A 24,183-nucleotide genomic window follows, 5' to 3' on the forward strand; every position below is an offset into this window, starting at 1 on the left:
CTTCTTTCTATATGTTCCATTCTATTCATCCGATGAAGTGGGCTGTAGCCCACGAAAGCTTATGCTCTAATAAATTTGTTAGTCTCTATGGTTCCACAAGTACTCCTGTTCTTTTTTAGGAATATCCTTGTATGCTTCCCCTCTAGATTATATTTTGTAGGGTGAAGAGTGCTCCGGTGCTGTTGATCTCAGGAGATAAGATAGCATGCATATTGTGGAGACTCAAGCTTCTGCACATCCCCTTACCAACTGCAAGAGATGCCCAAAACATCAAACCATTTTGATGGAGGTTTCCTTCGGGCAATAGAGCTCTCTCCCTCCAGGTGAAAGATCAAACAAACCTAACCTTTCACTGAAATACATGTAGCCCAGTCCTTGAATTTAGGAGAAAATGCTGTTATCTACAAATAATAAAAGTGAAATTAATGTGTTTTAAACTGCATCAGTGAGAAAAGCCTATTGAGGAAGTTGTAGTTTCCACATACTCAAATTAAACAAGAAGCTATGTCATACAATTGGAGTGGTCAGTGAAACTCAGTTTAATACCACCAGACCTCCTTCTTGCTTGTGTATGTATTACAATAATAATAATTTACACTTACATATCATTCTGTATCTGAGGATGTTAAAAGCACTTTGTAAACATGAATGACTCATTTTTATAAGATAGGGGAAGTATTACCGTTGTTTTACAGGTGAGGAAACTGAGGCAAACTGTATTACTGCTGTTTTACAGGTTAGGAAACTGAGGCAGAACTCTAGGTCTCCAGAGCCCTAGTTCTGTGTTTTAATCACTAGTCTATGCTTCCTGTTCCAATAGTTGAAAAATTAAAATGTGTATGATTATTACAGTACTTATTTGTTTGACTCAGGATGGTATCAGAGCAGCCAAGAGAAATATTCAGATTGAAATCCAAGTGGCTGTGCACAAGATTTACCAGCAATTATCTGCTACATTGGAGAGAGCTCTGCAAGCAAATAAGCACCACATTGGTAAGTGGGGAACAAGTTTGAGAACATGTGAATCATGTGAGGGGGTCACAATGGAACACCAAAAGGATCTGTACATTATATACAGTGGGATTACAAAAGATGAATAAAAATAAAAAATCACCTTACTGCTCATGCTGAATTTGTTGAGGGGATAACTAGTGGGCTTTCCTTCTGGCACATGCCTCAAGCATTACATTTTTGTTGTTAAAGACCTAGCTATTGTTTGAGTTATTTAAGTGCTTTGATTCTAAAGCATTTTTTATTTTTATTTTAGAAGCACAACAGCGCCTTCTGTTAGTAACTGTCTTTGCTCTAAGTGTACACTATCAGCCTATTGATGTCTCCTTGGCCATTTCCACTGGTCTACTCAATGTACTATCACAGTTGTGTGGCACAGACACAATGCTCGGACAGCCACTGCAATTGTTGCCTAAAACTGGTATTTCTCAACTCAGCACTGCTTTGAAAGTGGCTAGTACAAGGTTACTTCAAATCCTTGCCATTACCACAGGGTAAGAATTGAAGACTTTTTTTTTTCCCTAGATGATAATTCACCAGTTTGAACAGTGCCTTTTTAAAAATAACAAAAAAATGTTTTCAGAAGAAGGTCTATTTGATGGAAGAACAGTGTTCAGAAGCACACTAGCTTTAAAAAAAAAAAAAAGGAAGATTTGACAGAAATGTTAAACAAGTATTAATCAAATCAATGTGTACCCTTCTGATAAAATAGCATAACTAGCTGCTATGTAAGGATTTGAGTTTGGGTTTAGTGTCCTGTGCCTACAAGGGTTGCAAGCATGATCTTGCTGTATCCTCCTCATTTTTCCCTGCTTGGTCTTGTCATGGATCCCCAGCTGATGAGGCTTTATGTAGTTCTCTTTGGAGGTCATTTGTTCTATTCTGATGCATAATCCCCTCCATTGTGTTAGCAAGAGGAAGATTTCATGCTTCTTCACAGGGTTTAACAGATTTCCTTGAGTGCTGCTAACATTTGGACATGGGAACAAGGAACCAACCTGACTCTTACTGAGTTAATTTAAGTGCATAACTAATATTAAAAAAAAAAAAAAACCATAGGGGAGAAAAGAAGGGTTTCTGATTTTGATCAAGAGTATTAATATTCAGTAGGTATCACTTCTATTTAAATGTTTATAAAATGTAAACACTCAGCTGCTGTCAGTCATTAAGAAGTGTTGTTGTGGGGCTGTGGTGGTGGTGTGATTTTATGCACTAAAGAGTTGATCCAGCACGCACTGAAGTCAATGGAAAGGCTCCCACTATGTTTAGTGGTTATACGATTGAACTGTAATCACCTTAATTTCTTAAAACTGGGGTTCAGATCCTAGTTTGTCATAAATGAAAATGAGTTGGCTGGTCTCATCTAATCCTCATTTGCCACATCATGAAACATTAAGTAATTTAACATCACTGACAGTTTTTGCTAAAATGAGACTGAAGGACTGGAATATCAGAGTGCTAAAGTTAGTGGTGAGGTGCATTGCAGAATAAGTAGAAAGCAATTGGGGAAGTGCCCAACTACACGGTAACCGATTACAGCCAGTGCTACGTTAGTGCCTCATTTTCATGTGCACTGAATGTGTGCATAATGAGAGTTTTTTGTAATGTACATGTCTTGAAATGATTTCTACTTGGAATAGCTCTGAAATGTTTTAAACTTTATATTTTTCACAAAGAACTTATGCTGATAAATTGAGCCCCAAAGTGGTCCAATCTTTGCTGGATCTGCTATGCAGTCAGTTGAAGAACCTGTTATCACAAGCTGGTGTGATGCTTATGGCTTCCTTTGGAGAAGGTGAAGGTGAGGAAGATGAGGAAGAAGAAGAAGAAAAAAAATTAGATTCAAATGGAGATAATGAGAAGAAAGACTTCAGAGGTACCATGTTTACACCATTTTTGTTGTATTAGAATTAATCTTTTCTTACAAAAAAAAAAAAGGGGGGGGTTGCAGGGAGGACAATAAGAGTCTAACTCTCCACTATCTTGCCCTTTGTGTGGTCTTTTCCTCCTGTGCAGAATAGAATAAAATGCTACTGAATAAGAATTCTCCACTCACATAAGTGTTGCACCTACTTGGTGCATATGTAAAGAACTAAACAAACTGCAAGGTGGTGGAGAATCAGGCCCATTTCCTCCATTTCCATATTTAGGGAGAGAATATTGTTCCCCTCCAGCAAATAAGATTGTTATAGTGGTTGTGTTTTGCACAATTGTAATTTAAGGAGCCAAATTTCCCATAATATAGGTAGAAATCTTCTCTGGGTTCCTCTCTGGTTATCGCTATCGCATAGTCCACACTTATTCCACATTCAAAATTTTCTACAGCTATCAACCGATTTCATATTCTGCAGAGAGTGCAGAGTGATTTGATGTAAAAAAAACTTAGCCTAACCTTTATATTCAAGGGTCTATAGTTGTCTTTAAGAAAAAAGCTCCTCCAGTATAAAAGTAGTCAAATAATGTCTTATCCCTTAAGGAACCTATTTTGTATAATATGATATAAAAATATTTAATTTCTAGGGAAATTGCGTGTTTTAGAAGAAAAGTTTACGGAATTTTACTTACTTTTAGATGTGTTAGGCAGGGCTTTGGAGTGGAGCCCGGAGCTGGAGTGCGGATTAGTGGAGCTGCAGGTTTTTGCCCAGAGCTGGAGCAGAGCCAGAGCACAGAAAATCTTGATTGCTCCACTGCTCCAGGTTTTTTTTTTTTCCATTTTCAATCCAAAATGAACGATATCCAAAATGAATGATGACCCAAAGGTGCCAAAAAGTTTCAGATTGTATAACAATTGATATTAACATCTACTTTACCACTTTACGTAATATGTCACGGTTATTCTCACTTCGGCTGAAATCAAGATTTAATGTACAGATACAAAATTACAAAGTTTTTTGGAGATATGTATTATTAAAGAATCAGATAATTATGAGACATCCGGCAACACTTCAGACTGCTCCCACCCTTGTGCCAAGGTTAGGCGAGTACGTACTCACGTAGATTAGTTAGATTAGTATGTGTTGATACTTCTTTTGTAAGAGTTGATCAACGAGACGCGCTGAGTGCTGCGATTATGGAAAAGTATGATGCAAGACGCAACATTTAAGATATCACAAACAGGTATATTGCAAAAGAGATAATGTTTTTGTTTATTGATATATTTAACATATCGCAAGAGCTATTAACCACTTACGCTCATTTCTCACACAGGCTCCCATTACCGGTACATTTGTTCATTTGTACATGCTCCTGTATCACTCTGGCGGACTTATTTTATATGTCGTCTGTTCAACGGTCATTTGGTAGCTTTGTTTGTAATTTTAAATTTACTGAAAGTCTCATGCAGCAGGCATATAAATATACAGTAAACATTTTTGCATAAATTAGGTGTGATTTTTGTGATCTATCCAGAGTGATTGGAAAATGTCCAACACAACTTTGGTCATTTTCAGAAAAAAGCGTTTCTGTGAACACCTGACTTAAAATTCTTCCTAAGGGAGCTACAGTCCCTTCAAGGAGGTGATGAAAAGTTAATTTCTGATTAATATCTGAAAAACGTTTTAATATAAAGTAATGAAATTATGTCTGCGTCTTTTAGCGTTGGTATGCAATACCGTATTACATTATCCAAAATTATTTAAACCATAGGCGTCCCGAACTGGCGGTTGGTTATTTTTATTTCATATTTCAAGAAAGGCTTATCATCGATTGCGCCTGGCTACGAGTGGTAATATTATGTTCCATAATAAGTTAATAATTTTTGGTTATTTATTATTACATTTAAAATTTATGGTTCCAAAGTTGAAAAATAAGTAATAGGTAAAATTGTTTGTATCATTCTAAGCATCTAAGCAGATTAAAATTTTTAAACAGTTTTCTCGGAAACGGTTAATTATACAAAATAAATTAAGAGTACCATTTTAATGCATGTTTTAACATTAAATCATATTCCAGGGTCCTATCTGTTAAATAGTCGAAGATTTAAAAAATGTTAAATAAAATTGGCCCAGTCCCCCAAGTTCATGACACCTGTAGTTTAAATAATTTTATTTGAATGATGTTGTATGATAGAACATTGGAAATAAACTTCAACGGGAAAGCGGATTCAAATTGCAAGCGCAGTCCTATTAGTAAAGAGATCAAATTTTCGGGAATATATTTTTCCTTCATCAGGCTGGAAACATTATACAAGATAGAACCTGTTGTTTGCTCTATCTTGTATAATCTATTCAGGCTGACAAAGCAAAAACACATTTCCGAAAATTTGCTCTCTTTACTAAAAGGACTGTGCTTTACAATTTGAATCCGCTTTCCGTTAAAGTTTTTCAACCTTGTAACATGTAGCCTCATTATTTCCCAACAATTAATGTTGTAGAACAGCGATAGCACGAACTAATGCCATGGCATATACCAAATATTATTGATATATCTATATTAAAGAGTTTGAGATATTAATTAAAAACTTGGAAAATATTTCAAATATTTTTATTGCAAAATTTCATAAGAAACTAACTTGCAATTTATCAATACAAATTTATATTAATTATGTGTATTAAAAATACTTCATTAAAACTGCAAGAAAAATGTTAAAATAATAAAATATACTTTAATAATAATTTTGTGTAAAAAGAAAATGTTATCATTTTTGTCCAGAAAATCCAAAATAAATTCAAAGTACCTTAAATGGTTCATATATCACAAGCAGGTATATTATAAAAAAAATGTAATTTTGTTCATTGCTTTTCAAAGATTATAACAAGAAACATTTGGATGTGGTAGCAGCACAAGATTGGCCATGGCTTCAACAAAAAAATCAAATCTACTCCCCATGATTGATAGCCGATTTACGGAAAAGGATCTCAACAATGTCTTTACTCTTGAATTTGAAAAGCCCAAATTTGGGCTTTTGGGAAAATCAAAGAAGAAATCGGCAACATGCAAGGTGGAAAAGGAAGTGAATGGCGAGCTCAAACTGTAGCTTCAAGACAGGTGAGGCAAGTGCCATGAAAAGTTTCAACCTTTGGCAGCATGGAAAATGTAATCATCCTAAAAACTATGCGGCTCTGGTTACAAAAAAGGACCAGGAAGACCAGGCAAAACAGAAAGTTGACGCGGTAAATGATGTTCCTCTGGCTCTTTGAAAACTCCTGGAGAAAAGATTTTTTTGCGGAGCTTCATCTGAAAAGAAACCGAAAATTGAGCAAACAAAACTTGACTCATATTTAAAGTCTTCAAAGTTTACAGTCACCATGGATGCCAATACTTTTCATGAAGGGCTGATGGAAATGGTTTACTTGAGTTTAACACCACTCACTACCTTCAGGCTAAAGAACAAAGGATTCCAAAAAGTTGCGGGTGAAATGGGTATGCAGCTTGGCATTTCGACAGGGCACAATGCAGTTCGTCATTTAGTTGTCAGCACAGCTGAGTCTGGTCGTGAAGAGCTCAAGAAAGCTTTGGAGCAAAAATTGTGCTACCTGAAAATGGATGCGGCAACCCGTGGAAACAGAAATTTCCTTGCAATCAATGCTCAGTACTACAAAGAAGGAAAAGATAAAGCTGTGGTTAAAAACCTTGGACATAATCGATACTGAAGGGCGTCATAATTCTTCGTACGTGAAAAGTCAAGTAAAAGCTATTTTAGAAAAATTTGGGATCAGTGAAATGCAAGTGCTGAGCATCTGTGTTGACAATGCAGCAAACATGACGTGTGCTGTCAAAAATTTGAGTGAGGACAATGAAACCGTTTCTACCTCTGAGAAGAGTTGTGGACAGAACTGAAGCTATTTTGCCTGATGAAGGAACTAAAGGAATGGATGAAATTGAACTCAACGTGGATGCTGCTGCGCAATGGGATAATGAACCTAGCCTCATACTTCCAACCTGGCTTCATGAGGACGACTGAAAAGTCTAACTGATGAGGTGTGGTATTCACACTCTTCAGTTGGCAATCTTGGATGGATTGAACAAAGAACATGCGAAGAAATTTCTGGCAAAAATTCGACAAGTCGTCAAACTCCGAACCCCAAGTATTCAAAGTGTTCTGCTTGATCTGTATGGGGTAACTCAATCATTGGATACTGTGACTCGCTAGGGTTCAACATTCGTGATGATTGATCAGCTTCTTGTTTTTCAATTTTACTATGAACAAGTGGCAGCTGCTGGAACAAGAGAATTCCAAGTTAACAAAAGCTGAATGGGACGAAGTGAAAAACCTGCGAGACCTCTTGAAAAAGCCAAACCCAAACAACCGTGAATCTTCAAGCTGTCGATGTAACCCCGGGAATTTTAATGAAGGAATGGCGAAAACTGTCAAAATTCTTGCAAGAGAATGGGGGACAAATTGTAGAAGCAATTCTATTCTCCACGCAGAAACGCGAAGAGAAGCTTTTTGACAATATTCATTTCATTGTTGGAGTTTATGTTGACCCACGGTATCAGATTCTTCTTACCTCAGGGGACATACCAAAGGCAAAGGAAGGGCTCCTTGATATTGCTTGACTATTTGAAAAACAAAATCTATTGCTACATTTGAACTCTGCGAAAGAGGTTGAAGAAAATGAAACACAACAAAAGGAGTCATCAACAATCGGAAAGTTTCGGAAAAGTTCACATCCTTAAGAAATAGCAGGCTGTTCTCAAACTTCCGTCTCCACTCTGAACTTGTTCGCGCAATTTGTGGCAGGCTATGAAAGACGACTTGATTGCTGCAATAATTTTTTACAGAATGAATTAGGAATGATTCTAGTTTGTATAATTGTTGATGACATTTAAATTGTTTTAAAAGTCTAAATAAAAATGTGTTTTCAAAATTTCAGTATGCACTTTTTTATTTAGTTAAGAATTAATTTGATTTGCAGCACGGAGCAGAGCTGGAGCAGTCACTATTGGTGCCAGAGCAGAGCTGGAGCAGAGCAATTCAAAAATTTGATTGCTCCAAATCGCTGGTGTTCGGTCATATGACTACTCACAGGAGTTGTTTTGTTTTTTTAGTAGTAGTTTTGTACCTGATAGATTCATAGCATGGACTAGTACTGTTGGGTATGTTTTAACATAGAAAACAATTTTAATGTTTTTCATTTTTAACAGTCACCAACTAGTTAAGATAGTAGTATCAGCTTCGGTAAAAGACAGGAAACAAAGGAGGACTTAGTGTTTTGGATCAGAAATCCATTTAAAAGGGAAAAAAGAGCCTCTAAGACAACTGGTTACATTTTATGTATGGCTACATTTATAAATGGCTAATCAATTATTACAGATTATTATAGAGTCCAATAGGTCAATAGATTGCTAATAATCTTAAAACCATCCATAACACCTTCTACTCAAGTCTAACATGCTTAAAACACTTATTAATCATTTATAAACACTTTGTGAATATACCCTTAATATAAAATATGTCCAAATAATTAAACTGCTACAAACAATTTGCAAATACTAAAATTTTTGTGCCTGATTTTTAAGTAAGGTAGGTGTGCCATTGTTGGCACATAGCTGATTATGGTCATCTATATGCCACGTACTCTGTGCAGTTATGGTAAACTTGCATATAGCTGTATACCTAATTTATTTTTTAAAAAATAGTCTCTCTGTGTTCCATAAGGCACGTATGGCTGATTTTGAGTTCAGTAGAACCTCAGAGGTATGCACACCAGAATTACAAACTGACCAGTCAACTACACACCTCATTTGGAACCAGAAGTATATGGGCAGCAGCAGAGACCAAAAATAAAAGCCAAATACAGTACTGGGTTAAACGTTAACTACTTTAAAAAAAAAATGAAGGAGAAAACAGCATTTTCCTTCTGCATAGTAAAGTTTAAAAGCTGTATTAAGTCAATGTTCAGTTGTAAACTTTTGAAAGAACAACCATAATGTTTTGTTCAGAGTTGCGAACGTTTCCATTACGAACAACCTCCATTCCCGAGATGTTCGTAACTCTGAGCATCTGCTGTAGTTATGATCTGCCAGATGCATGCTGATGCATGTTTTACAGTCTTACAGCATAGCCAAGGTTGGTGGCATTCTGTTGTGGGCTCTCACTGTTCTCAAAAACAAAGTAAGCCTGCAACCCCAACTAAGTGTCTGAATTTTCTGACATTTTTCATGACCTAAATATTGTGTATATGTAGGTTGTTTACTGCAGATATATCAATCAATTCATTGCTTAGAATTTTTAGCAATAACTTTATTTTATTCTTCAGCTGCACTCCGAAAGCAACATGCAGCAGAACTGCACCTGGGAGACTTTTTAGTCTTTTTGCGAAGAGTTGTTTCTTCAAAAGCCATTCAGTCAAAAATGGCTTCTCCCAAATGGACAGAGGTGCTTCTTAATATTGCATCTCAAAAATGTTGTTCAGGTATGATCTATTCAAAATGGATTCTCTCTGTGTCTGTATATGTATGTATGTATGCTGTTTCTAACATACATATTACACTTATTTAGCGCTCAGTTAAAAAAATTAATTGATTTTAGTAAATTTCTTATTGTGATCATTATTGTAGTTTTACTCAATGTGTTTTAGTCGTCAGTAACATTCTTTTCCTCTTGAAGGAGTACCCCTAGTGGGCAACCTAAGGACCAGACTCCTTGCACTTCATGTACTAGAAGCTGTGTTGCCTGCTTGTGAATCTGGTGTTGAAGATGATCAGATGGCTCAGGTTTATATATTTTTAGTTAAACTTTTTAAGTTGTTGTTTTCTGCAGCAAATCTCATACAATAAAAATTTAACTTAAGCAGTGCTTGTTAGATTTTCAGAATTTTGGCCACCCGATGCTCACTGTATTTATTTATCTATGAATGCTCACTACAGATCTTAAACTAGTTAAAATAGATCAAAATGGTTTAAACCTATTATTTGTTTTCACAAGTTTGGGATTAAAATGATCTGAAGTATGCTCTAATACAACAGGTTGTTGAACGATTGTTCTCACTTCTGTCTGACTGCATGTGGGAGACACCGATTGCTCAGGCTAAATATGCAATTCAAATAAAAGAGAGAGAACAAGAAATGAAGCTGCAGGTAATAGTCCTTTTTAAAACTTTCATTAGATACTTCTGAGTTATATAATTATGAGGTGTTTATTTTGTTCCATTTCTGATAGAAGCAGGGAGAAACTGAAGAAGAAGATGAGAATCTTCCTATACAGGAAGTGTCCTTTGATCCTGAGAAAGCTCAATGCTGCATAGTAGAGAATGGACAGATTTTAACTCATGGCAGTGGAGGTAAAGGATATGGACTAGCATCCACAGGAGTCACTTCTGGGTGTTATCAGTGGAAGGTATATGGAATTAAACGCATTATTTTAATTCTGTCTTCAGTTCTTTCTTTGCTTCAGAAAAATACTGTTTTATAAATAAATATTCAAGAACATACTGTACTACAGAAGAAGCAAAACCTAGTGATGAAAGGACTATTCTCTATCTAAAATAAACTGCACAATGCTGTATTTTGAGTGCTCCTGTTTATGGTGTCACTGGAGCAGATCTTAGTTGTTGCTTCAAACCAAGAACTGATGGCTATGGAGTCCTTTATTTTTTTTTTGTTGTTGACGGTAATTTCCTTTTAAATCCACAGTCAGTATAAAAGTCATAAATTTAAAACAGACTTGCAAAATTCTCTTTCCCCATTGCAAGTAATTCTTTTAGTTCTTTTTTGTGGGGGGGGGGAGCAGTGGGGAAGGATGAATTATTTATTTTATTATCAATCATCATGGTAAAAGGGGGAGTAGATCTTGTATCTGGCCTAGTAAATTTTCATGGCTTTTTTTGCAAAACTGTCTTATATGAATTCTATTTTTAGGGTAATTAGACCGAATGTTTTGAAATTGTATTCTGGAGTAAGGCTAGATTTTGGGATTTGGAATGTGGATCTGTCCCCTTTCTCCAAGATTTATCTTCTCTGATAGTGAAGATCTTTGTGGCAGCCACAGCAAAGTTGGATTATCCATTCTTTGCTCTTGACAAAATCTTCTTTAAAAATCACCGGCACATTAAAATAAAATGATCTGTTAAAATCCAGTCTGGGCCCATCAGTCAATGTACTCTCTTCCAACATCCTTACCCAAGTCTCTGGTGTCATTCTTCTATTTGATAATGTGTCAGTGAATAGCATAAATTGTTCTTCATGCTCTTCATTTCAGAAGAACCTTTTTACTTCCCTAGACATTTTAGGCCACAATTACCTCACTCAGTATGAACTGACTTTATCCTTGCATTTCAAAGGTCTGTTTCCAGGATCAAGTTCCTAATCAGTCTAAAATTCACCCTTGTAGTTTTACCTCTTATGCTTAATTATTACTAACCCTTTGAAGTTTTCCCCTCCACACTGTTCAAAAGAGGTAGATTTAATTTGCATTCTGTTAATTGTGTGAACACACAGGATGATGCTAATCAGTGGCATCCTTGTATCCAAAAAACTAAGATAGTATGTGGAGTGCACCTGATTTTTGTTTCACTCTTCTGTCAAATTTCTTCAACAATAGAGGTTGCCAACTCAGAAGACATGCTGTCCCCAAACTGAGTTCCACTGCTGCTAACTGCTTCCCGAAGGCCCTTTCTTCTGATGAAGATTCTATGAATTCTTCTGTTCTTCCTGCCTGTTAACCAGCTGTATGCCACCTGCAGACTGTTGAATACTTTACTGAATTTCTCTATCTTAGACTAAGATCCATCTCAAGACATTTGGAAGGGACTGATTTGTTACCAAAATACTTGCATAATGTCTTTCTTTATACACATTGGGCCAGATAATGAGCGTTGCTCATAATTAGCAGTATCTTAATCTGCAAGTAGTCCATTTTGAAATCAATAGAACAACACACACCGTGTAAGCAATCAGGTATCGGAATCTGTATCTTTGGCACTGGGCCCAATTAGTGGCAGTGGCTGTGCTAACCTGGCCCATATAGCATTTTGGCTAAAATCCTGGTTCTGAATCCTCTCTCTGTGCATTCCTCCTAATGAACCTCTTTCAAGTGTCCATCTCTTTTTAATCCTTATTATCACACATTTTTGTGATAATTGTCAGATGTCTGAAATTAACACCCCTTGTATACAGGCTCTCCAAACTTAGTTTATCACTAGGTTGTCCTCCATATTGTGCCATCTTCTGTTCATCAGTGCCTATTGATTTTCCCTATGAAGGATTTGTCCTCTTCAACAAGACTGACAGATGCCTCCTTTTTCTTAATATTGGATGAGCCATAAAGTCCTATGTAAATAGAACTAGCTTTTAAAAAAAAAAAACAAAAAAAAACCTGATTACTTTTCTCATTAATTTTGAGTGGACAAAAAAAAGGGAGACTGCCAAAACATGTTAGCCAAAGATGATTGCTCAAGGCCTGCCCTGTCTTACCCAGGTCAAGGTCTATGTCACAAGAAGCTCAGCTTTTGGATGAGAAAGGCAAAGCTTTACTAAATCAGTTACGAAAATTTGTTTCAGCCTCCACACACACTTTCACTAGATTTTACAGATATATGTAGGCTAATGCAAATCACTACGTAGCTTCTGTTTTCGACAAATAAGGCTGCACTGCCATCTGAAGGGAATACTAATCATCAGCCTATGTAGATCTGAATTTCTCCACTAGAGAAGGCATAAATTTTCTTATGGGTAAATGACACTTCTCAGTTAGTTACGGTAATTCTCTAATAAATCATCCAGTAGTTCTGTTACTAACCTAGTTACATATGGAGTTATATTTTTTTGTTTTGTTTTGTTTCTGTATTCTTTCTCTCTGAGGATAGTACTTTATAGCTTGCGCTTTTCTGGATAAATCATTCACTTTAAACATGAGTGAAACTCATTTATTTTGCTGACTTAACATCACTTCAACTATATCTTAACTCCTAACTTGTAAGGTACATATATACTTCTTAAACTGAAAGTGTGCCGGAATTTGGTTTATTATCTGGAAAAGTTAACATGAACTTTTGAGACATCTTTTGGTGTCCAAATACTCAATACTAATGGTTGCTAGTAGACCATGATAAGTCACTCTTTAGAGACTGACCTTGTCATTGGAAAAATAGAATTTTTGAGGCAAGAAGTATGTTCAATCAATGTGTTAAAGGTATTAATTTATGAAAATGTTGCTATTATACATGTAACATATTTAAAACTCTCCTTAAATTTTTATACTAAGGGTATATTCTCCTCACTGCTTGAATATAATAATTCCTATGCTCAGTATTATACTGGAATGTTGAATTATTCCATGGTATTAATTTTTTTTTAATCCTTCTAGTTCTATATGGTGAAGGAAAATCGAGGCAATGAAGGCACATGCGTAGGAGTGTCTCGCTGGCCAGTACATGACTTTAACCATCGCACTACGTCAGATATGTGGCTGTATAGAGCCTACAGTGGTAACCTGTATCATAATGGGGAACAGACTTTGACTCTGTCCAGTTTTACCCAAGGAGACTTCATCACATGTGTATTAGATATGGAAGCTAGAACCATTTCCTTTGGTAAAAATGGAGAGGTATTTAACTGTTTTCTGTTTTTTTTTTTTCTTTGATATTTTCTTGTTGTAACTTTGACTGTAAACATTTGGTAACTTACACATGATTCGAAAACCACAAAAAAGTTAGTTTTATTACTTGTAAAGATTATAAAGAGGTAAAAATAATTATTTAAAATTGTCTAGTTCTAAAAATCTGTTTTAAAAGTTTCTATTCCTTGTCTTATTTTTAACTAGGAGCCAAAACTAGCTTTTGAAGATGTGGATGCAGCAGAATTATATCCTTGTGTAATGTTCTATAGCAGTAACCCAGGAGAAAAGGTAACTGAAATTTATATCTGCATAACAGTAAGAGGTGATACAGGATTATTTTTTGCTTCTTGTCCTACTATATGGAATTGTTGACTGCTTTTTAGCTGGTCTATGGAAAGAACTCCACTGATTGTTCATTATGCTGTATGAATGTTGGGTCACTACTACACTACCAGAAAAATATGTAGTAGACCTTAGTTAAATTCCTACATTTTGCAATCTATTGATAGACCTGTACTTTGTCCTACAAGACTCTGAATTTTGTACCCAGATGTCTGTCAGTAGAATTGGAACAAATTCCGGTATTAGGAATATTTTGGACTACCTACCGTTCGTTTTTTAGAAACCATGAATTTATTTAGTTCTTGCATTTCACAGTTTTATTGGAGTTTGTTGTAAAGGTGCCAGGTGAGTTTTCTCTTCAATACAAAGAAAACATGATAGTGCATTTCACTGGAGATAGACACAAAAAGACAAAAATGTTAGGTTTCAATTCAGCTGGAAAGACTATGGAATTAGAATAAGCTTTACAAACGCAAGTTGAGAGCATAACTTTGATATTTTTTTTTTAAACACTAAGGTGAAAATTTGTGATATGCAGATGCGTGGCACACCAAGAGACTTGCTACCTGGTGACCCTATCTGTAGTCCTGTTGCTGCAGTGCTGGCAGAGGCCACTATCCAACTTATCCGCATTCTTCATCATGCAGACCGTTGGACACACTGCATCAATAAAAAAATGATGGAACGGCTGCACAAAATCAAAATGTGCCTTAAAGAAGCAGGTCAAAAACTGAAGAAAAGTCGTTCGGTCCAAAGCCGAGATGAGAATGACATGAGAGAGGAGAGAGAGAATAAAGAAGAGGAGAAAAATAAACATAGTAGACATGGTCTTGCTGACCTCCCGGAACTTCAACTTAAGACTCTCTGTGTAGAGGTGTGGCCTGTGCTTGCAGTAATTGGTGGAGTTGATGCTGGTCTTAGAGTTGGTGGCCGATGTGTACACAAGCAAACTGGGCGTCATGCTACCTTACTTGGAGTAGTCAAAGAGGGCAGTACGTCTGCTAAGGTCCAGTGGGATGAAGCAGAGATTACTATCAGGTATAGTGCATTCAGTTATTCTTTGCACTAGTTAGCAATTTTTAGTGCTTAGAAAACTTCCTAAATAATGTACATTTTACATCTGAAACATGAATTTTCAGACACTAGTAACTTTTCATGACAGGTACCAGAGTAGCAGCCGTGTTTGTCTGTATCCGCAAAAAGAAAAGGAGGACTTGTGGCAACTTAGAGACTAACAAATTTATTTGAGCATAAGCTTTCATGAGCTATAGCATCCGATGAAGTGAGCTGTAGCTCATGAAAGCTTATGCTCAAATAAATTTTAGTCTCTAAGATGCCACAAGTCCTCCTTTTTTAGTAACTTTTAAGTTTAAAGTAGATGCTTGGGCATTCAGCTTGTTAAATCAACTTTCAAGAATTCTGATTTGAAAAACAACTCAGTTGAACTTTGAATTTAGAGAAATAAAATATCTGTCTTGTATATCCAGTATATAATTGTAATTTGGAAAACTGGAATTCATCTATATGATTTGGTAGTTTTTAAACTGAGTTTTCACTTTAAATTTCCTAATTTGAGGACATCCACATGCTTGTGAGCTACATTTGACATAAATGTTGCTTATGTTTGAAATTTATATAAAGGCTTATTAATGTTATCTTTCTGAATTTTTATTACAACTTCTTGGACACAAACTTTTATTGACTAGCTTGCATTTTTGCTTTAGATAATGAGCTAGGTTGCCTCTGCAAGTGGCAGGAAACTCTGTTTTGGTTTATCAGAATTGGGAAGTGATGGCTCTGCTACATTGTCCTCTCCTGCTTGGGTCACTGTGGAAATTGCTCCATGGGGCTTGAGGAGTCAAGGCCAGCAGATGGGATGATTCTCCCTTCTCAAAGTGGTGGATAGCCACATCTAAGTTAATGCTGCTTTGAAGCAGCATTTACTCATGCTCTGGTCTGCCTTCAATAGCTAAAGAACTAACACTACATTTATCCCTTCATCAAACTGGGAGTTTCCTTTCCAGCAGATCCTATGAATCTGCAGGGCTCTGTGACTGCACCTCTGCCTTCTTTACAGACCTTCGAGTGTCTCCGTGTATGGGAGGCACATCTGAAGAAAATTCTATGAGGAGAACTTCATGGAGTCTTCTAGCTCTCCTACATTAATGTTTGTGAATTGGCTGAATGTTTTCTGCAGAAAATTAGATTTCCCTATATTCATAGTTTCTTCGAGATAGCTTGATTCCCAGTCTTCTAAACAAATTCATCACCACTGGTTTCTTTTGACTCTGGGCATAATTAAATTTTAAAAGTTTAATTCTTCTTTGAGATGAATGGTGGCTGTTCGCTCCTCTTAGAACTGTTGTGTTAACCCATCTGCAGACTAATGCCATGTGTATACACAAAAGTTGTGCCACTTTAAATTAATCAATTTCATTTAATTCGGTTACCAAATTAAATCAGATGTAAGCAGATTTGAGTGAGTCCACGGAAGGGGATTGTACCAGTTTTAAAATCTGTTTAAGTTGGTGTGATGTGATATTAATATATAGACATGGTCTCCTTAACACAACACTTGTAATGGTTATTGTTTATAATGTTTTAATCTCTAGAAGGGTTAGAAACTGAAGCCTGCTTTTTTAAAAAAAATATTTAGGGAAGTCTAAATGCTGAAGAAAATATTGAGGATATCAAAAACTATAGGGAAGATTCTGAATTTGTAAATCTGCTGGATGTGTGGAAAATGTATGCCTGCAGGTTTCTTCTATTTGTCCTGTTTCTGATGGAGGCAGAGACTCGTATGGCAATATTTAATATAAGGGTCTGTCACCAGGGGTAGGAGCTCTTACATACATGGTATGCCTCAGTTGAATGATCATTGTTAGGATGCAGGAATGGATGTCATTGACCTATTTAAAAAAGAAACTCATAGACTTGTATTCAGTGATGGAATTACTCCCTGCATTGCTAGTGACGCTTTTGCTTTTGGTTATCGTTTTTGTGCATCTTGGCAATAAAAAGACAAGTAGTAGAGTAAAATTGATAAAACATTGGCAGCAGCTTTAAGTTAACATTGCAAAAGTTCAGAAGTTTTCAATGGTTAAATCTTTGCCTGTGTGTCCTTCATAAACTAAAGATAAAATTTGGCTCAAACCAATTACCAGACGCTTAAATGATAATTATAAGAAATTATATTGTAAATGTCTTAAAACATTTAAAATAATGCAGTAGAAACTTGTCATTACCTAAGTGATGGATTATATGAAGTTTTTGGAAATTAACATTCATTGTTGAAAATGTGTGCATGTCTCACTTGCTTTGTGTTGAGTATCATATATCCCCATTTTCTGATCATAACCTCATTTCTTTCCCTTGTTTACATTTAATTTTAAACTTTCTGTTCATTTAAATTATTTTATTAAGTATATTTTACGTCTTATTTTGCCTACATTATTTCCTGTACTTTCCTCTTGTCTATCCCTCACTTGCTTCTTCCTGTGTCATTCTGATCTTTATTAAAGCTTCCCAACTTTTTGGTCGCCTAGTGATACTCCACTGTATAATCTGGAGCCCTGTGAACCACTGCCTTTTGATGTTGCAAGATTCCGTGGACTGACAGCTACTGTGTTGCTGGACCTTACCTATCTGACTGGTATTCATGAAGACATGGGAAAACAAAGTGCCAAGAGACATGAGAAAAAACACAGACATGAGACTGAAGATAAAGGGGACATTGAACAGAAAACAGAGGGGGATACTGGATCAGATGTGCGATCGCTACTAAGTGCTGATGATATCAAAGGACCTATCACTACATGTTCGAAGTCAGAAAATGAAATAGCTTCATTCTCTTTAGAACCAACACCACTAGGTATGGAGTCCCAGCATCAACCCATAGAAGGAAAAAGAAAGAATCATGAACACATACCAAGAAATCATGATGTAGTACAGTCAGAAATCAGAGCAGTACAATTATCCTATCTTTACCTTGGTGCTATGAAATCACTTAGTGCTCTTCTTAGTTGTAGTAAATATGCTGAGTTACTACTGATACCAAAAGTCCTTGCAGAAAATGGTCACAATTCTGATTGTGCTAGTTCTCCAGTTGTTCATGAAGATGTTGAAATGCGTGCTGCATTGCAGTTCCTGATGCGACACATGGTGAAAAGGGCAGTCATGCGTTCACCAATAAAGAGAGCTCTAGGACTAGCAGATTTGGAACGAGCACAAGCCATGATCTACAAGTTAGTGGTTCATGGGCTGTTGGAGGACCAGTTTGGTGGCAAAATTAAACAAGGTACTTTTTTAAAGTTATGATAATATATAGATTTGTAAAGTTAATTAGAGTTAACTTAAAATTACTTAGAATGTGGACATAGATAACATATAGGCATATATTTCTGCAGCGGTTGACACTTGTGGTAATCCAAACCAACAAAATTAAGGAAGGTAGCAAATCCATCAATTCTATAGAATGTATTGACATTGGTGATTCACGCACACCCCCCTTCATTTGCATAGCTTATTAAAATAGAGATTGATATTTAGGGTACACTTTCAGAGCTATATGCAGGAGGAATGCACATCACTGTAGTCAGAAAAAAATAAATTTATATTTTGTGTTTATACCCAACTTTGAAAGATAGATTCTCACTTTCTGTATTATGTTGTGACATGGGTCTACCTGATTTTAGCATGGCTGACCATGATTGTGATCAGTGCAGATGAAGAATAAATGTGTTGAACATAATCCACCAATGATGTTTAAACCCTCAATGAGCAGAGTTTTTTGGAATTAGCTGATGTGATGCTGATTTTGAAGAGACAAGGAGATAATAGTGTTGCTCTTAGTCTTAGAATCTTTGTATACATGTAATATGACATTGTCGGAACTTCAGGGAAGCTACTTGTCACACTGTTCCAGTCACAGCCAATTAAATAGCAGATTTTGAACTTCTTTGTTTTATTTATAAAAGAACAAATAAATGAAAAATGGCAAAGATCCAACTGGCTCAGATGTAGAAACTTCTTAAATAGTCTAGATTCTTTTGCTGCAGGAAGCTGTACGGATTAATTTACATAGTAATTTTTGTAAATAACTGTTTCCACGCCAGAGATTATGTCTTAATCTCTTAAACCTGATCTCTCAGACAAAAGGGAAAGTTAAAATCTAACTGCTGTAGTTTAGCATCTATAATAAGATCTAATGAAGAAAGGAGCTCTCCTTTCTAACCATCTTTAAAAAAACCTTGTTTATCAACTGCTTTTCATCATTGTGGGAATAACATGAGTTGACCAACATATTTTCCTTAATCAGCAAGATATTGGGCAGAAATATTTTTGTAAACTGTGCATGTGGATGTGTGTATATTTATAAACACTACACAAAATTTTAAGGCTAGGTAGAGCCACTCGTTTATCTGTAGCGTTACCTTAATGTTCCTGTAACGTCCTTTTTGCATTGCAGAAGTAGACCAGCAAGCAGAAGAAAATGAACAAGCTCAGCAGGCTCAAACACCAGTTACTACCAGTCCTTCTGCTTCTAGTACTACATCTTTCATGAGCAGCTCTCTGGAGGATACTACTACTGCTACTACCCCAGTAACAGATACTGAAACAGTGCCAGCTTCAGAGTCACCTGGAGTTATGCCTCTTAGTCTTCTTAGGTAGAGTGCTGGACTTTTTTTTTTTTTTTTTAAGTACATTTGACTGGTTTTTTTTCTACTAGCTCAAGTGGGTCATTTTGATATACTACTACTTAGTGTCTTTGCCTGTTGGGTGGCTTGAAAAATTTGTTACTTTTATTGTCCATCATGAATTGTTTCTACAGAGGAAGGCTATATGTCTCTCACCATATCTCAGAAAACACTGGACTTTTAGTAGTAGTAAAGTTGCTGAGGGGCACTTATACACTTAGGATCTTAATGTTCCAGAACTGGACGCTATTAAAAATACCTTCCCAATATCCTTCCTCATACCCTTCCTCATGTCCTGGTTTTTGTTTGTTGGGTTGTTTTTTAAAAGTCTGCCAACACTTAACATTTTAATTAATTGCTGTTGATTCTAGAGCTAGATTAGGCTTTGGTTCAAGAGAGTTTTCCTTCAGACCCTATGTATTGAAAGTCTCCTCAGTTGTCATAGTGAGGTACTCCTAGTTAATCCCCTACAGGATAGATCTGCTATTCATGATGAAGAAGGAAAGCTTCTTTTCATTAAATGGAATTCAGTTTTGAGTTATTGCTTTAGCAAATCCATATCAATCGTCCCTCTTCTTAGGGCTCTTTAGGGGCTGTTTTGAGGCAGCTAGGAACTGAGGACTAGTACAGTGGGAGGCCTCACATTCTGGAACATTCAAATCCTAAAGGACAAATCCTCTGGCCAGCATAGCTGGCTTGGACACTGAGCAGATGTTCTGGGAAATTGGAAGGAAGAGTACTTCTGATGATGAATCTCCTAGTCTAGCCCATACCCTGCCTCTACCCACTCCTGTGTACTGTTGTGCAGAGGCACACTGCAGAACTGAGCTGCCCTGCCACAGCATGTAGGGATTGTGTTGTCCCTGCAGGGCCCTCCCCACCAGGATAATGCCCCCTAACCTTATATGAAACTGCACTGGATTCTGCTGTCAAGGTAGCATGGGCATTTACCTTTAAGTGCCCACCCTCTCTCTAACCAGGTTAGTACTAGCTGATGGTAGGCATAGTGCAAGACTTCCACAGTGTGGAGATGTAGTGTAGTTTAAATACATTTTTCCTTTTTTGAAAGGCAAATGTTCTCAAGTTACCCAACAACTACAGTACTTCCGACACGACGTGCACAAACTCCTCCAATATCCTCCTTACCAACATCTCCTTCTGATGAAGTGGGAAGGAGGCAAAGTCTGACCTCTCCTGATTCCCAGTCCACAAGACCTGCCAATCGTACAGGTATACTTGTAAGCAACAAATAACTTAGTAGGAAACATAGGAGTTTCCTAAATTTAAGTATGTTCAGTGTAGGCTTTTAAGGCATCAGTAACTAATTTAAAGTATACATTTTGATAAAATTAAGTGTGCATGTCATAACTAAAATCTTACGATAGAGATCTTAGTACTAAAAGCCAGCAACTGACTGCTAGGAAAAAAAAGTTAAAATTGGTGCTTATAAGTGGCTGAATAGTTTGCATACTGGTAGCCATGTACAAGAATGAACAGGTGGTATTATTAACTATGATAAATAACTCGAGTATTATTTTAGTTTCTTTTTGGTCTTTGCCTATAGAGTTGCTTAACAGAACAAACTTCAAGAGTGATCCATCACAAACTAGAATATATCACTTAAAACACTAGAATTATTTGATTTGTTTTCTGATATCCATCATTACTATATATTTCTGAAATATAGTCTCTCCAGTTAATCCCGCCTGTGAGTTACAGGGGCAAGCTTCTATTTTGTGTAATATATAAAAAGTTGAAAATGAATAGAGTAATTAAATAGCACCGTATTTTCCTCTTATCTGAGGAATGATATTCAGTTGGAAGCACCATTATTAGAATTTCTACATTGCATCAGTAAATCCCTACTCCTGCTGATGTCAGAGTTAACATTGACATCACTCAGTAAAATGTTCACCTTGTGAATGTGATGAGAAGAAGAAGAAAAAGTCAGCTCATATGTTTGAGTGACTAATATGAAAACTAAATCAACATCTCTCCTCTAGAATTGATGATCAGTGTTGAGGGGGAGAGACTATTTTCAAATTCCAGAATGATGCAGGATAGAGGTATACAACTTATGTTTTCCTCCTTCATAGCATCTTTATTAATCCACAGTTCTGGTTGTCTCCTTTCTGCAGTGCTATTTTTGGCAACTCAGGCTGTTGCTTAGCAACTTGTCTGCTCAGCCATTAGACTGCCTCATTTTTTTTTCTTTCCAGATGCTTTGCCTGCCGCATTAGGATTAGGTGGCAGCAAGTTCTCTTGCTACTGTAGTGCTTTCAGACATTAATCCTCACCTTTATGGCAAGTAATGAGTAAATCTTTTTTTTTTCTTCTAAACTGTGGGGCAGCAGTTCTTGGAGAGATGTTGGCCTTTTCAAGGATATAATAATCCTTTTCTGTTGGTGATTTTTTTTCTTTTGAAAGATTCTGTTGCAGGAAGATAGAACACACCCTTAAAAGAGACTTTGAAGTATCCTCAGCAGCTATGCAAGTGTGTTTAGCTGCTAATTATGGCAAAATATCTTGGTGTGATCTCCTGAAGGTTGCTGATCCTCTGAACCAAGTCCAACCAAGCTGAACTTAGTCCAGTCCATCTAAGAGTAGTGTGGTAGGGTTTCGATTGGATGTAAAGAAATAAATTAATTCAAAATGTTGAAATTGGGTTGACCTTAATTGATCAAGTAAATGTTTACCTCGTCTTGGAAACAGTCATCTGGCCAATTAAAGGAAGAGGAACTCTCTCTGGTTTTATTACGGAAAGGAGATGATCCAGAGCTGCAAATTAGTGAAGATGTTAGAAGGAAAGTTCTCAGGGAACAAATTTTCTTTAATTCTTAATCCTCAACTAATAACGGAATAAATGATTAAAGAAGCCTAATAAAATGCAAAAGACCAAAGAAAGGCAAAAGAATATTGATAACTTATGCAACCATCAGTTAACTTTTTTTTCTTTTTCTCTTAGCTTTGTCAGATCCAAGTAGTCGGCTTTCAACTTCTCCTCCTCCACCTGCCATTGCTGTTCCATTGTTAGAAATGGGATTCTCTCTCAGGCAGATTGCAAAAGCTATGGAAGCCACAGGTGATCTGTTTGTTGAATAATACCTATTACACGTGAAAACACAGTTTAATATGAAACAGGTTTTTTTAATGGAACACTGTATGTTATAAGCTTTGAACTCACAAATGCCATGGCCAATTATGGAAAGAATAAATGGATTTTTTTCATCAACAGTGATATAAAATTATAAGGTAAGATTTTCTTGCTTTTCAGGCGCAAGAGGAGAAGCGGATGCTCAGAATATCACAGTGCTGGCCATGTGGATGATAGAGCATCCTGGGAATGAAGAAGATGAAGAGCCCCAGTCAGAAGGAACTGCAGATTCACATCATGGGACAATAGTTTCTGGAAGCAGTGGAAAATCTAGTGACCAATGTTATTTACAATCCCCAGGAGATATCCCTTCAGCTGATGCCACTGAAATGGAGGAAGGTTTCAGTGAAAGGTAAAATGTAGTTCTTTTCTGATTGCATAAATCCTGCTGCTGATATTTCAGCAATTTGGTAGTTGCCAGAAGACTCCAAAATACCACTATGAGTTAATTTTCTAAAGTTGTATATGCGTAGAAGTGGAGTTGTCAGTAAATCAGTTTTTGTATATGTTTATTTACAGTATTGTGTTTATTAAGAAAAAAGTAAACTGAATATATCCCCCTCCAAGATAATTAAACCATATGATATTAATGGTCTGACTACAATGAAAAGAAATTTCATTGGATATTTAATTTATTAATTTTTTTAAATGCAGAGCTCAAGTATGTTTTCTCATTGAGCTTTATAATGCGACTGCATTCCTTACTTTCCCTTTCCCTTTTTAAGTTATGGCCCACTTCTGAGGGGAGGGATAGTGTTAATACCTGTCAGTCAAAAGCACTTTCAGTTGTGCTGATTATGCTAAATTAGGTGGTGACTTTATAATGAAGAGATCAATCAGGAACTAAACTAAAGCCAACAATCTTAATCACACTCTTGACCTCAGGCAGATTTAAACTCTGTTCTCTGAAAGGAAAGAATAGTGTTTTGTTTTATATTGATATTTATCTCATAAGAACAATTCTTATCTTTAAAAAGTAGATACTGCAAATTGTGAGGGGAAAAACATTTTATATAGAAACAATTGTGCCTGTGTCATAAATCTTAGGCCATTCAGATTTTTATTAGTAGGAAGTATTATTTGTGTGAAAACCGGGTCATTTTGTCTGAGTTTATTGCTGATTAGATATTTGGCCCTGGGTGTCACAATTACTGGTTCTAGAGATAATTATTATGTCACAGAGACTTAACTTCAGGTGAAGAATAAATATTAGGAGTCACACATTTAAAGATTACTTTTCCATACACATATCCTTACTTTTGTCAAAAAGGGAGAGTGATTGAGGAGATAAACAGATGTTGATATTTCTGTTGTTTCCCCGTTTATTCTATAGTAGTGTGCAGAATGTAAAATGAATACTTTTCTGAGGCTCCTGCAATATCTAGACCCCACAGAGTAAGTGAAGGAAGACACATGAGCCGCCTTGTGTTCCTTTGCTGATGTAACACATGCATGCAACTCCTTCTTACTATTAATGGGGG

The 24,183-nt window shown here is 36.3% G+C and overlaps 1 protein-coding gene across 13 annotated transcripts in view; it reads left to right on the forward strand.

Moving 5' to 3' along the window:
* The window catches only part of HERC1 (HECT and RLD domain containing E3 ubiquitin protein ligase family member 1), a 173,497-nt gene that overhangs the window by 78,539 nt on the left and 70,775 nt on the right, over window positions 1-24,183 (forward strand). For 6 of the 13 annotated variants that reach the window (XM_038418910.2, XM_038418911.2, XM_038418917.2 and 3 more), the window contains exons 27-41: window positions 873-993; window positions 1,268-1,505; window positions 2,688-2,887; window positions 9,213-9,368; window positions 9,563-9,669; window positions 9,922-10,032; window positions 10,115-10,291; window positions 13,259-13,498; window positions 13,715-13,798; window positions 14,370-14,890; window positions 17,374-18,149; window positions 19,320-19,518; window positions 20,618-20,778; window positions 22,514-22,630; window positions 22,823-23,054. In XM_038418910.2, the coding sequence (XP_038274838.1) occupies window positions 873-993; window positions 1,268-1,505; window positions 2,688-2,887; window positions 9,213-9,368; window positions 9,563-9,669; window positions 9,922-10,032; window positions 10,115-10,291; window positions 13,259-13,498; window positions 13,715-13,798; window positions 14,370-14,890; window positions 17,374-18,149; window positions 19,320-19,518; window positions 20,618-20,778; window positions 22,514-22,630; window positions 22,823-23,054 (3,440 nt within the window). The remainder of the gene's footprint in view (window positions 1-872; window positions 994-1,267; window positions 1,506-2,687; window positions 2,888-9,212; window positions 9,369-9,562; window positions 9,670-9,921; window positions 10,033-10,114; window positions 10,292-13,258; window positions 13,499-13,714; window positions 13,799-14,369; window positions 14,891-17,373; window positions 18,150-19,319; window positions 19,519-20,617; window positions 20,779-22,513; window positions 22,631-22,822; window positions 23,055-24,183) is intronic. The other 7 variants (XM_038418915.2, XM_043493272.1, XM_043493269.1 and 4 more) reach the window with 3 other exon arrangements.

The sequence above is a fragment of the Dermochelys coriacea genome, chromosome 10, assembly GCF_009764565.3.
Source record: "Dermochelys coriacea isolate rDerCor1 chromosome 10, rDerCor1.pri.v4, whole genome shotgun sequence".
Classification (NCBI taxonomy): Eukaryota; Metazoa; Chordata; order Testudines; family Dermochelyidae; genus Dermochelys; species Dermochelys coriacea.